Here is a 14,402-nt window from a genome sequence, read left to right on the forward strand (position 1 = left end):
GGGTCAAGGATGCAAGGAGAATGTGGGACCCGCACGGAACAACTCTATCCTGAAGACGGAGAATTTCTCACTAAGCAGCTGGCATTTACTTTTCTAAATACATGGTAGACCTAAGAATAATGCCTGCCTGCCGGAGAAACTGACCCAGAATTATCCAAAACTCCTAATCCCGGGAGGCCAGGCCAGCCAGCAGCGCCCGGCCGCTCCCCTCCTAGACAATCCTGCAGCCCGAGAATGAACTGACAGTTAACCCCAGAAGTAGGGCAGAGAGGAGAAGCAAGCCCTGGAATCCACGCTCCCCAGAAACTAACTCCGCGTCCCTATCTTGTCCCCCTCCCCACCCCACTCCCAGGGCCAGGCCAGCCAGTTCTCGGGACTCCCCGTCGCGCGCTGCCCGGAGCCCGCCGTCCCCGGGCGCCGTCCCGCGGGAGGGCGGAGAGCTGAAAGCCCGGGCCGGCAGGCGACTCGAGTCCTCCAGACTTGGGGCTGCGGAGCAGAGGATGAGCGGAGGGGAAGAGGTAACCCCGAGGTGCCAGCCGGGAACCCCCATCCGTTCTCCTTCCTCCTCTAACGGCAGAAAACCTTTGCCGCTGTGCTCTGGGAGGTGAGGGCCCGCTGCCCGGACCAGTCCACCACCCGGGTCCCTCTCGTCCGACCCGCCTCCCCGACGGGCGCCCGCCCGGGACGGCGCCAGCGCCGCAGGAGAGAGCGCGCGGGCCGCGGCTACGTACGGTTGTTGGGGTCGCTGGTGTGCTGGTTGAGCGGGATGATCTCCATGCGCTGCTGGCCGTACAGGTAATAGTCCAGCTCCTCCGCGCTGCAGCGGAAGCGCGGGGCGCCCCGGCCGTCCCCGCCGCCGCCGCACTTGGAGGGCCCCGGGCCCGAGGCGGCGCCCAGGCACAAGTCCTTGTGGGGCAGCGGCTCCGCGGCGACGGCGGCGGCCAGGGGCGCGAACACCGGCAGCTGCGCCACGGGCAGGGCCGAGAGACCCGCCAGCGCGGCGGCAGCGGCGGCGCAGGAGGCGGCGGAGGAGGCGGAGGTGGAGGAGGAAGCTGGGGTGGAGGCAGCGGAGGACAGCGAGGCGGGCCGCGGGCGCAGACTGTCCGGCGGAGGCTCCGCGCGCTCAGGGGGCGGCGGCGGCGGCGGCGGCGGCTGGAGAGGCTGCGGCGCGCCCAGGGGACCCGCGGCCCCGCCGCCCTTGAGCGGGCCTCCGCCGCCGCCGTGCGGGAAGAGCTGCTGCCAGTGCTGCAGATAGGCTGGGTCCACTTTGAGGAAGGCCGAGCCGCCGGGGTCTCCGGGCTTCAGCATGTCCGACGCCTCACGCTGGGGGCAGAGGGCAGAGAGGAGGGTGCGTGTGAGCCGGGCCCCGGGCCTGGTGCGAGAGGGGCGGGCAGGACAGCCGCCGAGAGCCTGGAGCGGGAGCCGCAGCCCTCGGCTTTGCCAGCGGCCGCCCGGTTCGGCGGCTCCTTCCTCCCAACTCCGCCGGGGCGCAAAGTTTACTCTGAGGCTGCCGCGCCGCGCGGTGGGAGCAGTGTCCACGCTGCTGGCCTCGCAGCCAGCGGCGCCCAGCTCCCACCCTGCACTGTCGAAGCCCGGAGCGAAGGCGCTTCCCCGCAGAACTCGGCTGCCAGACGCAGCCCCCACCCTCGGCCGGAGCCCGCAGCCCGGAGCCGACCCCGGCCGGAGTGGCGCAGCGCCCGAGCCGCTTTGGTCCCCGGCGCTAGGAGGCGGTTCAGCCTCGCCCTCCGCCCTCCGCCCCCCGCCCCCAGCCCCCCGCCCGGGACCTCCAACCTCCTATCCCCGGGGCCCAAGACACTCAGCCCCACAGGAGCCTCGTCTCACCTGAAAACTCGGAGCCGCCGGCGGCGGATGCGTGGGTGCGCGTGTCTCGGGAACCGTGCGGGAGCGTGTGCACCCCGGGTGCGCTACATGCCCTTGGCAGCGCGGGAGGAGAGACCTAAGATCCGGCCGCGAGCACGGGCTACGGAGGCCCACGGAGGGCGCGGGAGCGCCTGCGGACCCGCGAGTGGGACAGAGTCGCGGTGGGTTGTTGCGCTCGGCCGCTGCGCCCGGGCTCCTGGGCTCCGCGCTCTGGCAGCCTCCTGGCTGGACACGTGGGTTTTACGACAGCACAAAATACAAGTGTGTGTGTGTGTGTGTGTGTGTGTGTGTGTGTGTGTGAGAGAGAGAGAGAGAGAGAGAGAGAGAGAGAGAGAGAGAGAGATGGGGTGGCAGGGGGAGGGGTGGGGGGAGAGGGGAAGAGGCGGGAGGCAGGCCAGAAGAACGAAGGGGAGGGAAGAAGGAAGTTCTAACTCGGCTGGATCCACAAACTGCCCGAGCGCCTTTCCTGCACTAATACCTCCTCCGCTGCCCCACCCCCGACTTTTTTTTTTTTTTTGGGGGGGGGGCGTGACGTCTCCGGCGCGCCCGTTGTCTCTTTCTGCCCGTGACATGTCTTTCCTAGGTGCCGGCTCTCTGCCCCGATGGGAATGCGGAGCCCGGAATGCATCTCCGCACTCGCTCGGGGGTCCACGTCCGGGAGGCGGATTCGGCCGGGCAAGTGAACCAATTCCCGGGACGGGGGCTGAGCCTTTGCCGGGCTCCGTTTTCGGAGGAGTACTGCTGGGTGCCAGAGTGGACTAGCCCGCTGAGCAACTTCCACACAAATCGGGGGGGTGGGGGGGGGGGGCAGGAGGGGGAGCTGGGGGCGGGGCGGGTTGCGCGCCGGAATGAGCCTCAGTCCCCAGCGGAGGAGGCAGGCTTTGTGGAGCTGGGATGCGAGAGACAGTGGGTCTCCAAAGGGCGGCCGGTCGTGCAGGGCTGGAGCCTGGCCGATGGCCTAGAAGGCGGCTGCGACGGATGGCGTCTCACGTGCCCAGCGCTCAGCCCACTCACGCTCGAGTTGTCTTCCTGGGGGGTCTCGCTCCTCCTCCTTGTTGGATCCGAGGCAAGTATCCAGAGCTCTGTCTATTACATCTGCTCCGGGACAGGCGCGAGGCTTGTCCTCCTTTGGGTGCCAGGGACTGCGGGGGGGGGGGGGGGGGGGGAGGGGGAGGTAAGGGGGCAGGGGGAAGGGGGGACACTTGTATAGGTCTCTAGTCCCAAAACCTAGCGGGCGGAGGGGCAGCGTGGAAGCACAGCTCCAACCCCCCGCCTTGCCCAGCCAGCGCCTTGGTCCACGCCCGCCCATCCCCGTGCAGCCTCACACAAATTAGGTACACCCCATCCCCCCCCCCCCCACGCCCCCAGCTCTTCCAGGCAGTCGCAGCACTCGGTGGGCGCTTTCCCCTCGCTGGAGTTCTGCACACACCTCAGAGAAATGGCATTTGTCTTTGTCCAAACACACCAACTCATTTAACACCCGCCACTCCAAGCAATTGCCAGTCACACTTTCCTGCGCTCTGCGTGTGTCTTTTTGTCTTTCTGCACTCCTGCCGTCTGAGCCTGGGAAACACGCTGTTTAGACTTTGTCCGGGTCCCACGCAAGATGCCTCGATGCCGTTTGGAACGGGGTTGGACCGAAAATGTTTTGCCTGGCGTAGCAGTGACAAGGTCATCGGTCATCCCTGGAGAGATGGATAGTTCCCACGTCGAAGGCAGACCCCACGAGGGAAAACCCACGGTGCTGTGGACACCGAGGCGCACCAGGCGGGCTCCACGGGCTTCATCGGAGGGAGAGGAGGAAGCTCCAGGCCAGTTTCAATGAATCTGCTCGCAGAACTGCAGCGGCTGCTGGGCCACGAGAGAAGGGGCCAACTCTTTCTCACACTCTCCAGGTTCACTGCGGAGAAACGGAGACTTTTCTGTTCTCCAGCGAAGACCAAGAGCATGGGGGGCGGGGGGGGGGGGAGCTTAGACTCTCCCAAACACACTTGAAAATCTCGGGAATTTGAGAAACTAGTGACAGCAACTGCTTCCGAGGCCTCGTGCCGCCCACGCTGTGGGAGCCCCGGGGTCCTTCGTAATAAATGCGGCGGACCGGTTGGAGAGCACTTCCCACGTGCCGGGCACCGGTAGGCGCTTCGAGGGCGCGTAGTCTGCCCAGCCACGGGGAGGAGGCATTATCATTAACCCCAACACGGCAGAGGGGGACACTGAGGCTCAGCAAGGTTAGGTAGTTTGGTTACCTAAGTCACGCCACTAGTGAGTGATGGAGGCAGACCCAAACCCTGGTCGGTGAGGCGCCAAGTACATTTTCCCCCCCGCTCACCCTAGCCAAGCCTCTACCCTCACCGGCCGGACAGACGCCAGGGGGGTCTGGAGGCACCTTGGGGGGAGGTTTGGCTCCCCTTTTTGCTGGAGAAGAGACTGGAGCGGAGCCTCCTTTTCCCACTCTGCCGGTGTGTGGTGTTCCAGAACCGCCAGATCCAGGACTCCCCGTGGCCCCTGGCGGAAGCGGGTCTCGCGGAGACCCCGGAGGCCTTAGGGAGCTCGTGTGCAGGAGGTGGGCGAAAGTTCTCTGGGGCGCTCAGAAGGTCGGGAATCCAGGAGCGCACGAATAAGGAAGCTGTGGAGGGGAGTGTAACGGGGGTCCAAGCATCCTCAGCGCCTTTCCAGGAGTCCCTGCTCCGACTGTGACCACCCAGACCAGAGGCAGCGGGCTTGGCCGGGGCGGAGTTCTGCGCTCTCTTCCCCCCACCCCACCCCGCACGGCCGCGGTCTGCCCAGGACGCAGCCCACTCACCCCGCCGATCCTGGGCTGGCTTGGTCACCCCCACTCACCCCGCCGATCCTGGGCTGGCTTGGTCACCGCCGCCCTGGCAGTCTCAGGGGTTCTTAGGAGGTGAGCCCAGGGACCATCAGGACATGCACCCCTCAAATCTGCTCGCCTCTTCATTCCTTAGAGGGCGACCGCGGAAACAAATCATTTCGACCACTTAGGAAGCGATCAAACCTTTATAAAAATCCATCGCTCCCCAATCGATGAGTGAATATTTGCTGGGAATTTGTTCCAGAGGAATAAGTAAGGAGTGTGAGTGTATTGAATGCAAACGGGGGACACGATGGTGTTTTTCTTCATTGATTAATGACCTCTAAAATAAAACAAGTGGGAAGAGGTGCCGGGATCGATAAATTAACTACTCAAATTCATCATTTTCTCGAGCAATCCCCCCCCCTCCCGAAAATTACCCTTAGGAAGCCCATTGTACCCTCAGCCGGGAGGGAAGGCGGGAGCTGGAGGTCAGAGCTGGGAGGGAGGGCCGGGAAGGAGCAGGCAAGCAAGAAGGGGGTTCTGTCCGGTAGACCCTCTATCCGATTTCGTTTGACATACAATCTTCACGTTTGCCTTTCATATTAATTATATTTTTCTTCCTGATGGAGGAGGGGAACAAATGGTCGGTTGCCTTTGACAGGACTCCAATAAAGAATTCAACAGCGCTCCTCTCTGCCCTCAGCGCTCGGCTTCTAGGTTTAAGGTCATGGGTGGCTGAGTTAATAATTCATTAATATAGACATTTATTCAGAAGGGTTCTCTGAGATCCACTCTCCCAGCCTCCTCCCAGAGATTTATTTTCCTGGGAAGTGGATGGGGGTTGGGGTGGCTGGGGTGTGTGTGCTGGGCTGCAGGTGAAAGGAGGGAAGAATGAGTAGAAAGAAAATGAAAAGAGAGACTGGATACAGCTGGGAGCAATCTTTGCTTACCCACGAGTGGACAGGTGCCTCGAGCCTGTTTATGAGTGCCGTCAAAAACTTGGTGGGAAAATGTAGCATCCACACTGCACAGGTTCTCTGGCCTCCAGTCGTCTTTTTTCCTACTTCTACATTTGTTCATTTTCACTAATTCGCAAAGCTCTGTTCTTCCATGCTTTAGGATCCGGGAAGAACCATGGAACTGAGGACCTTGGAATGCAGGCAAAGGGGGAAATCCCTGGAAAGAGACTACTCTGCCCCGCCCTCTGAATTCCCAAAGGAGGAGCTTTGCAACTCGCCAGACCTGGAACCTGAAGGAAGCTCGGTTCCTAAGGGCACAGGCAGCTTCTGGTGGGCACTGTATCCCCTCAGAAAGGGACTATGGGGGCATCAAAACAAGCCCCAAGGGTCCCTGCCCTCATGAACTTTACTTTGTAGGGGTTGGAAACAATAAACAAGTCATTGTCAGATGGTAATAAGTACTATGGAGAGCAACAACAAAAAAAAAGGATCAGAGGGAAAGAGTACAGTAAGTAGGTAGAAGGTTTAAATATAGAGGTCAAGGAGGCTTCTCTTATAAGGTGACATTGGAATAGAGACTTAAAACAAGAGGAAGAACTTATATGCATATACGTATAACCCACGGACAGACAATAGAGCTGTGAAGGCCTGGGGGCGGGGAGGAGGGGCAGGAGTGGGGTGGAGGAGTTCCATGGTGAGGGAGGGGAACATCTGTAATATTTTCAATAAAGATAAATATTTTTAGAAAAAGAGGATGGCACTTTTGTGCCTCGAGTGGGGCATTCTCTGCTCTAACCCATGGCCCAGGAGTGAACACAATAGAAGGGGCCTCTTCTGAGAATCCCCCAAGGTCCTGAGTGAGGATTCTGCCTGGTCAGTCAGGTCAGGCCCTGGCCACACTGGTTCCCTTTGCTCTTACCTGCTCCCATCTGGTTCCCACAAGATGCTGTAAAAGCTTCTCAGTATCCTTTCAAATACAGCTGTTCACTATTTATATCCACTGAAGCCACGTCGCCTCTGTTGCTGGTGACTTAGAACCTTACACAGTGGCCTACCCCAAACTGGGCCTGTGTCTTCAACAGGCAAATGAAAAGATGCCTTCCTATTTTAAGCTTTTTTATGAAGCAGCTACCAAATTCCAACCTCCCCCTCTACCACCCACTTTATACTGTACTGTGGGATGCCCGGACGCTAAGTTGTACAGTGTGTAAAATGTACTGCGAAACTGAAAACAAGAAAACCCACACCATTTACTTTAATCATTGTCATCTTGCCTTTGATCCCTTTGCATCTTCACTCTTTCGTCCTTAGTGACAGAAAACCATAGCGCCAGCTACTGAGGGGAAACAAGGGTGTGAGGCTGGAAGCGTGAGAAGGAAAGCTTAGCACGCACCTTCAGTTCTTTCCTCCCAGGATGCAGCAGGAGCCTCACGATTCTCCTGAGGTCTTGGTAGTTTACACACGTGGTCTCAGCTTTTCTCCTGTCACAACATTACTGGGAAGGCAAGGTCATAGCCAGCCTCTGGGGCCGAGAGACCAAGCTGAGCCTCTTTCTGACCACTCTTTCATCCTCCACCAGGATCACTGCAGACAGCACCTGTTCACTTCACTTGACATGCAGCCCAGCCCTCCAGCTCCTTTCACCCTGGTCACCCAACAGCTGTCACTCAAACAATGCCTCTCAGCCACCCCAGGCCTGATTTGGATTTGACCTACTGACCTCGAGGTGAAAGGCTCTGCAGTCCATTACAATCCCTGGGGGCCAGTTCATTCTCCCAAGAAAGCCTCTAAATATATCCTTTCCGTTTCTAGGGAAATCAACTATTATTATTTGCGAAAGCCTTGTGAGTTTATAACATATCAGGGCAGTTCAGTCCTGTAAAGATTTTATGAATAGCCATTGAGTGAAAAACAGCTGCTCTTTTTTTCTCTGTCTTGACAAGTAAAGGAAAAGAGAAATAATTAGACAAGGAGAACTGTCCTTCAGAAACTCATGTATTCCCTTCACTGTCTCCTTCCCATCCAACCTTTCCCCAGGAACTTAACTCTTCCATTTCCCCCAGAATCTGTAAGAATAGATAAGCCCCATCGAAGTTACCTACAACTGAACAGTCATACATAATACATAATGTGCACCTACAAGGTAGGGATCTTAGGGACAATCACCTTTGAAGCTCCTCCAGCAAGTGCTATCTGGTTCTAACAGTCTTCTTTTGGTTACCAGATTGTTGCCTAAATTAGTTGAAGCCTGAAGGCCTTAAGTTATAATCAGGATGAGGCAAGCATATTGTAGTGCGTCTGTTTGAAATCAGGAACATATGCTATGGTTGGTTCACTTTCTGAGGGTTGGTGGTTTCTAGTGCATGGAGGATTCCCTAACTGCCTGGCACCAGCCCCTAGGAGCAGGACGGCTTCCAGTTAGCCCCCATAAATGAGGGGGCCCTGATGTCTTCCTCCCCAGGCCAGCCTCAGGAAACAGGACCCATAAGCTCCTATTAGGAGTTCTCACACACACCTGTGGGACTCTGGGAAGCCTGTCTGGCCCCTCATCCTACCAGTGATGGGCAACCTTTTGAGCTTGGTGTTTCAAACTTCGCCAAAAAACTGAGCATAACTCCGGTAGTGTGTCCCTTTGAGGAAAAAACATTATTTTGCGATATTTATAGTTTAAATAACATAAATGTTTCATCCTCGGCATGCGGCCGCCTCAGCGGCCGCGTGTCATCAGAAATGGCACTGACACACGTGTCAGAGGTTCGCCATCACTGTCCTACACTGTCCTGGCTGGATTGGTGCCTGCCCTTACCTTAGGGAGCCAAAGGATGACAGTAACTGACAAGTGACAGTGGGACATCTATTGAAAAATTAACGTTTTGAAAATACAGTAATAAAAAATTTGGCTTTATACAATACTAAATTTGACCGTGTTTTCTTCTTGTCTGTCTACATTGGCAAGCACTTTTTCAGTTAAAGCGTATGTTTGGATGGACAAGTATTTTATTTGTCAGCTAAGTGGCAGGTCACTGTCTTGATCATGAGGATACTCATCTTGGAGTTAACTGGTTAAATTAACACCCCCTCAACCCCAACCCAAGTACATGCTATTTGCCAGGAAAAGGACTGGGTTTTCAGAATAAAGATAAGAACTTAGAGCTAAAATTTAAGCTTGGACTGTGTGGCAAGTCATGGGTTAAGCACTTTCCATGTAATATTCCCTTTGATATGAGTTACCTTTTAAGGGTAACATTTAGGTCTTTTTCTTTATAGTTTTACTACTGAAGAGTGTATCTCTAAATAATACACGTAATTTCACCTGTTTTTGAACTTTATGAATGGAATAATACTGAGTGCTTTCTTTAGAATCTTGCTTTATTTTCTCAAGATTATATGTGTAAGGTTTACCCACATTTGCTTGTGTGACTCAGCTCAGTTACCTATTGTAAGAATATACCAACATTTACTCATTTTACTGCAGATAGACATTTTCATTGCTTTCGTTACTTGGTTATTATGAAAAATTCTGCTATAAACACTCATGCACCTGCATCCTGTTCCATGTACACATGAAATTCTGTAAGGTATAGACTCACGAGAGCAGCTGCTGGACCATGAGGTTTGCATATCTTAAACTTTTCTAGAAAGTGCCAAACTGTTTTCCAAAAGAGTTACATTAATTTGTACTCCCACAAGCAATGAAAGGATTATTGCTATCCCTTAATTTGCTAACTCTTGGAATTAATAGCTTTTAAAATATTTTTTAATCTGGTGGCAAATGCTGACATTTTGACATTACAGTACTTTGCACTTCCCTGATTATTAATAAGTTGAACAGCACTTCAGATGGCCATTGGCTATTTAGAGTTTCTCTTTTGTGTGGTGCCCATTAATAACTTTTGCATGATTTTATCTTGGGTTGTCTATTTTTTTTAACTTGATCTACAGTGGGTTTTTTAATCTCTTCTAATCTCTTTATAAATCATTTGTCAATTATATGCAATGTAGGTATCTTGTCCCTTTCTGTAACTATATTTTCACTCTTTTCATGGGGTCTTAATTTCAATATAAGATGTTAATCAATTCTGTATGATCAATGTTCAGTGCTTCAGTGAGAAATCTTTCCCTATCCTGAGGAAATGAATATATTCTCCAATCTATTTTTTTGTGTGTGTGTGAAAATAATGTTGGACTTCCATTTTCAGCCAAGATGGAATAACAGAGACTGAACTTACTCTCCTGTCCAAAACAACTAAGAAATTGAACAAAATATATAAAGCAATGGTTGTCAAAACATTGAACACCAGGCAATGATCCCTGAGAGGTAGAAAGCAAATGAGATGAGCTTTACAACTTCCTCAGTGTACCACTGTTTTGAGACAGCCTCCAGGACATGGCTGGGAGGTGGAGACCAGCAGACTCCCTGAGCTGAGGAGACAGAGCCATGATCCTGGGGGGTCCAAGGCAGCTAGAGTTGGCAGAACGAGATTCAGGAGAGCGCTGCATAGAGGAACTCCAGAGATTTGCAGGAAGCCCCAGGAATGTTCAGCAGAATGCTGATCAGGCTATGCCTGTGACTTGCCTATTTCTCCTCCTCTGAGGAAATCAGGGATTCCAGTTTCTTAGACATTTTTCCAGAGATCTTCTATTCATATATTTCCCCCCTTCTTCAAATGTTATGATACACAGTGTTCTGAACCTTAGGTTTTGTAACTTATAAATCTAGCTTAGAGATTGTTCCCTATCTGTAAATAAAGAGCTTTCTCAATTTGTTTTATAACTTTACTAGAGGCCCAGTGCACAAATTCGTGCACAGGTGAGGGACGGCCTGCCCCAATCGGGCCAGGCCAGCCAGGGCAGGGGCTGAGGGCAGTTGGATGGCTGGCCCTGCCCACGATCGGGGTGTTGGGGGCCAATTGGGGGTTGGTTGGCCGGTCGGCCCCGCCCCCTGGTCAGACTTCTGGTTGAAATCCAGGTTGAACTCCCGGTTGAGGGGACAATTGCATATTAGCCTTTTATTATATAGGATGACCTAATCTTTAAGCAGTTCTCTATTGATGGCCAATTCTCAGTTTTAATCTGTTTCAAATCTTTTGTTTTTACACATAATATTCAATTTGGTACATATAGCTTTTCTTACATTCTGATATTCAGTGATGTGCTGCGCCAGGCTCATGGGCTTTTAAGAACCATTTGTTAAAATTTCAGACACTTCAGTGCTGGTTGGTATTAGGAGAATAGTTTGAAATTGACCATGGTAGAAGTATTCACACCATTAAAATTGACAAAGTCTACAGATAAAATACCCCACACCCTTATTTTGGGGGGCTAGTTGGTTGTTAAGTATATGGCTTCTAGTAGTGCAAGTACTGTATCAAAGGGTGTTTGCATTTGTAATCTATCTATATATATATATATATATATATATATATATATATATATATGACCAAATTGCCCTTCACACATTTCTACTAACAGTCTATTACTGAATTCTTACCAACACAGTGTTACCAAAATTACTGATCTTAGCCAATTTGATGGGTGAATTTGGTTTCTCAATATTTATGTCACTTGTTATTGAAAATGAACTTATTTTATGTTGTTTTTCTCTGTTCACTTTGTTTTAAACTTAATCCTTTGCTTATTTCCCCCTTTAGACTGTGAGGATTTTTTAAATTATTATTTATAAAATTACTGATATATTAATATTAGTCCTTGTTTGGGATATGAGTTGCTCATATATGTTGTAAGACTTTACAATTTATATTTATTATTTTCTATTTATCCTGAGAAGGAAAAATTCATGAAAGAAAATGTAATTTAGCAACAGAAGCACTGAAAAACATATCTGACATGCTAAATTCATTCTTATTTCCATCTCTATGCTTTTTTCCCCATCCCCACCTCCTCCCTTTTGGCAATTATCACCTTGTTCTCTATATAGATGGTTCTGTTTTGCTTTGTTTATTTATTTTTCTTCTGTTTTTTTGATTCCACATCTAAGTGAACTCATTCGGTATGTGTTCCTTTGTCTGACTTACTTTACTTAACATAATACCCTCTACGTCCATCCATACTATCATAAACAGCAAGATTTTATTATTTTTATTGCTGAGTAATATTCCATTGGATATACACACAGCATCTTCTTATCCATTCATTTATCAATAGACATCTAGCTTCCTTCCATATCTTGACTATTGTAAGTAATGCTGCAATGAATATAGGGGTGCATATATCTTTACAAATTAGTGTTTTTATTTTCAGCAGTGGAACTGCTGGGTCGTATAGTAGCTCAATTCTTAATTTTTTGAGCAATCTCCACACTGTTTACCATAGTGGCTGCACCAGTTTAAAATCCCACCAACAGTAGACAGGATTATATGAATAATATATTGACAGTTCTTACAACAGTATCTAGCATACAGTAAGTGCTATATAAGTGTTAGTTATTATGATTTTATTATATCATAAATATAAGTAATTATATATAATTTTAAGCATATAAAATTATATCTATATATAGTAAGTTTCTTCTTATTTGAAATTGTCTATGACACCTTGGATATGTAAGTGGTGCTACATGTTTAATAAAGATATGGGAATTTGTTGAATATGTGACTTATTTGAATATTAGAGAACAAGTAAAAGTGATTGTCTTCAATTTTATGTAAAATTCCCTTTTACCCTGAGCTACATCCTTAACCCTTCCTACAGTTTAATTATGTGCTCCTTTCTAAATGAGGCAGTGCACACAGGCTTGCTCTCACCGGCACCCTGTCTGACTCAAGCTTACTCATGTAAACTTGTGTCAGGAGTCCTCCAGTATTTCACACAGTTAAGAAAATTAGGCATCACTCCTTTTTGCTCCCTTTCCCCCTTCCTCCTCCTCCTTCCTATTATCAGGATTCACCTCCCCCCACTCCCATACTCCCAGGCAAGCCACCTGACTAATGGGTCATGATGGAATCCTTAACTATCTTAAGCTGGTTCCAACAGCATCACGTTTCTATTCCAGAGTGCCAGTGGTTCTCAACCTATCTATAATAATAAAAGACTAAGCAACCATCGCAACCAAACAGACAACCGAACAGGCTGCATGGGGCGACCAGGCCGGCAGGGGGGTTAGTGAGGGGTGACCAAATGACTGAGCAGCAGGCTGTAAGGGGCGACCAAACGACCGAAGAGCAGGCTGCGTGGGGTGGGGTGGGGCAGTTGGGGGCAACCAGGCTGGCTGGGGGTGGGGGGCAGTGAAGGGTGACCAACTGAGCAGCAGGTTGCGTGGGGTGACTAGGTTGGCAGGGGGGTTAGTGAGGGGTGACCAAACAAATGAACAGCAGGCTGCATGGGGTGACCAGGCCCCCAGGGGGGGGCAGTTGGGGGTGACCAAGCTGGCAGGGGGCGGCAGTGAGGGGTGACCAAATGACTGAATAGCAGGCTGCGTGGGGCAACCTGGCCCACAGTGGGGGCAATTTGGGGCGACCAGGTCAGTGTGTGTGTGTGTGGGGGGGGGGGGGGAGTTGGGGGCAACCAGGCAGGCAGGCAGGTGAGCAGTTAGGAGCCAGAGGTCCCAGATTGTGAGAGGGATGTCCAACTGCCGGTTTAGGCCTGATCCCTAGAATCGGGCCTAAACTGGCCGTCGGACATCCCCTGAGGGGTCCTGGATTGGAGAGGGTGTGGGCTGGGCTGAGGGGACCCCCCTCCCCTGTGCACAAATTTCATGCACCGGGCCTCTAGTATCAAATAAAGTAAAAAAAAAAAAAAAAAAAAATCACTGTTTCTTTCATTCAAATTCCTTTATCAGTCTAGCCATGATCTAATTTGACATTCAGCTCCCATAACTTCAGATATGGCCACTTTCTCCTTTCCAGAATGGTCTCTCTACTCTCCTCCATAAGCAACTCTGTAATTCATGACCTTCTGCCTGTGCTTATTTTGTTTATGCTTGGAGGTTTCTTCTCCCTACTCCACACCTCCCAAGGCTCCCATGTTTTAGAGACCTGCTCATGTCCTACTTTCTCCAGGTAGTCTCTGCTGCTAACACTCATCTTTCTGGAAGCTCCTATAGTTCTTACTATCTGGGTCACTTTTTTGGCAATGACCTTGTGAACTACCATGTATTGTACTAAACTCTAAAATGTATGTTAGATTTGTCTCTCAAATAAAATATTTTTGGAGAATAGGAATCGTGATTTAACTTTAATTTTATATACTACTCATTATGTGACACGCTGCAAAGCACATAGAGGTTGTCATCAAATACTTGTTGGATCATTGTCAAATGAGTGAATGAGTGCCTTAGTGTGTGAATAAATGAATGACTGAGGGTATACATAAATAAACGTACAAATGAATGCATTGTTGTCAAGCTCCTACCACATGAAGGCTTGTCAGAGACAAAACTAGAAGGGTCAAAGCCAGCAAGTGGCTCATGGTACACAGAGACCATGGCAGGGGTCAAAGATGGGGCTGGCAGATCTAGGGAGAGGGAGAGGAGGGAGGAAGGGAAGAAGGGAGGGAGGGAGGGAGGAGGAGAGAGAGTGTGTGTATGTGTGTGTTAGAGAGATGCCAGCTCCCCTCTCTGTCTCCAGAGAGTGCTTTCTTGTGCCTTAAGTATACAGAGTTCACTCTCATTCACAATGCCAGCCATAAATAGCTACAAACTGAATTATTTCCCCATTATATCTGTTTATCTTCCTAAATCCTCCCTGAAGAAGAGGCTATTTGCCCCTGACAGCCCCACGTGGCCCTCACAC

The 14,402-nt window shown here is 50.9% G+C and overlaps 1 protein-coding gene across 5 annotated transcripts in view; it reads right to left on the reverse strand.

The window, feature by feature from the left end:
- PRDM6 (PR/SET domain 6) overlaps window positions 1-2,176 on the reverse strand; it is a 155,219-nt gene extending 153,043 nt beyond the window's left edge. For 4 of the 5 annotated variants that reach the window (XR_013814168.1, XM_079783852.1, XM_079783850.1 and 1 more), the window contains exons 1-2: window positions 1,843-2,176; window positions 732-1,323 (exon numbers count right to left, since the gene is read on the reverse strand). Coding sequence is in view for 4 of the 5 variants with exons in the window: in XM_079783852.1 (XP_079639978.1) it covers window positions 732-1,308 (577 nt within the window). In the remaining variant the exon portion in view is untranslated. Of the gene's footprint in view, window positions 1-731; window positions 1,818-1,842 lie in introns of those variants that run through there. The other variant, XM_079783851.1, reaches the window with a different exon arrangement.
- Between the last annotated feature and the right edge of the window lie 12,226 nt (window positions 2,177-14,402).

The sequence above is a fragment of the Cnephaeus nilssonii genome (assembly GCF_951640355.1).
Source record: "Cnephaeus nilssonii genome assembly, chromosome: 2".
Taxonomy (NCBI): domain Eukaryota; kingdom Metazoa; phylum Chordata; class Mammalia; order Chiroptera; family Vespertilionidae; genus Cnephaeus; species Cnephaeus nilssonii.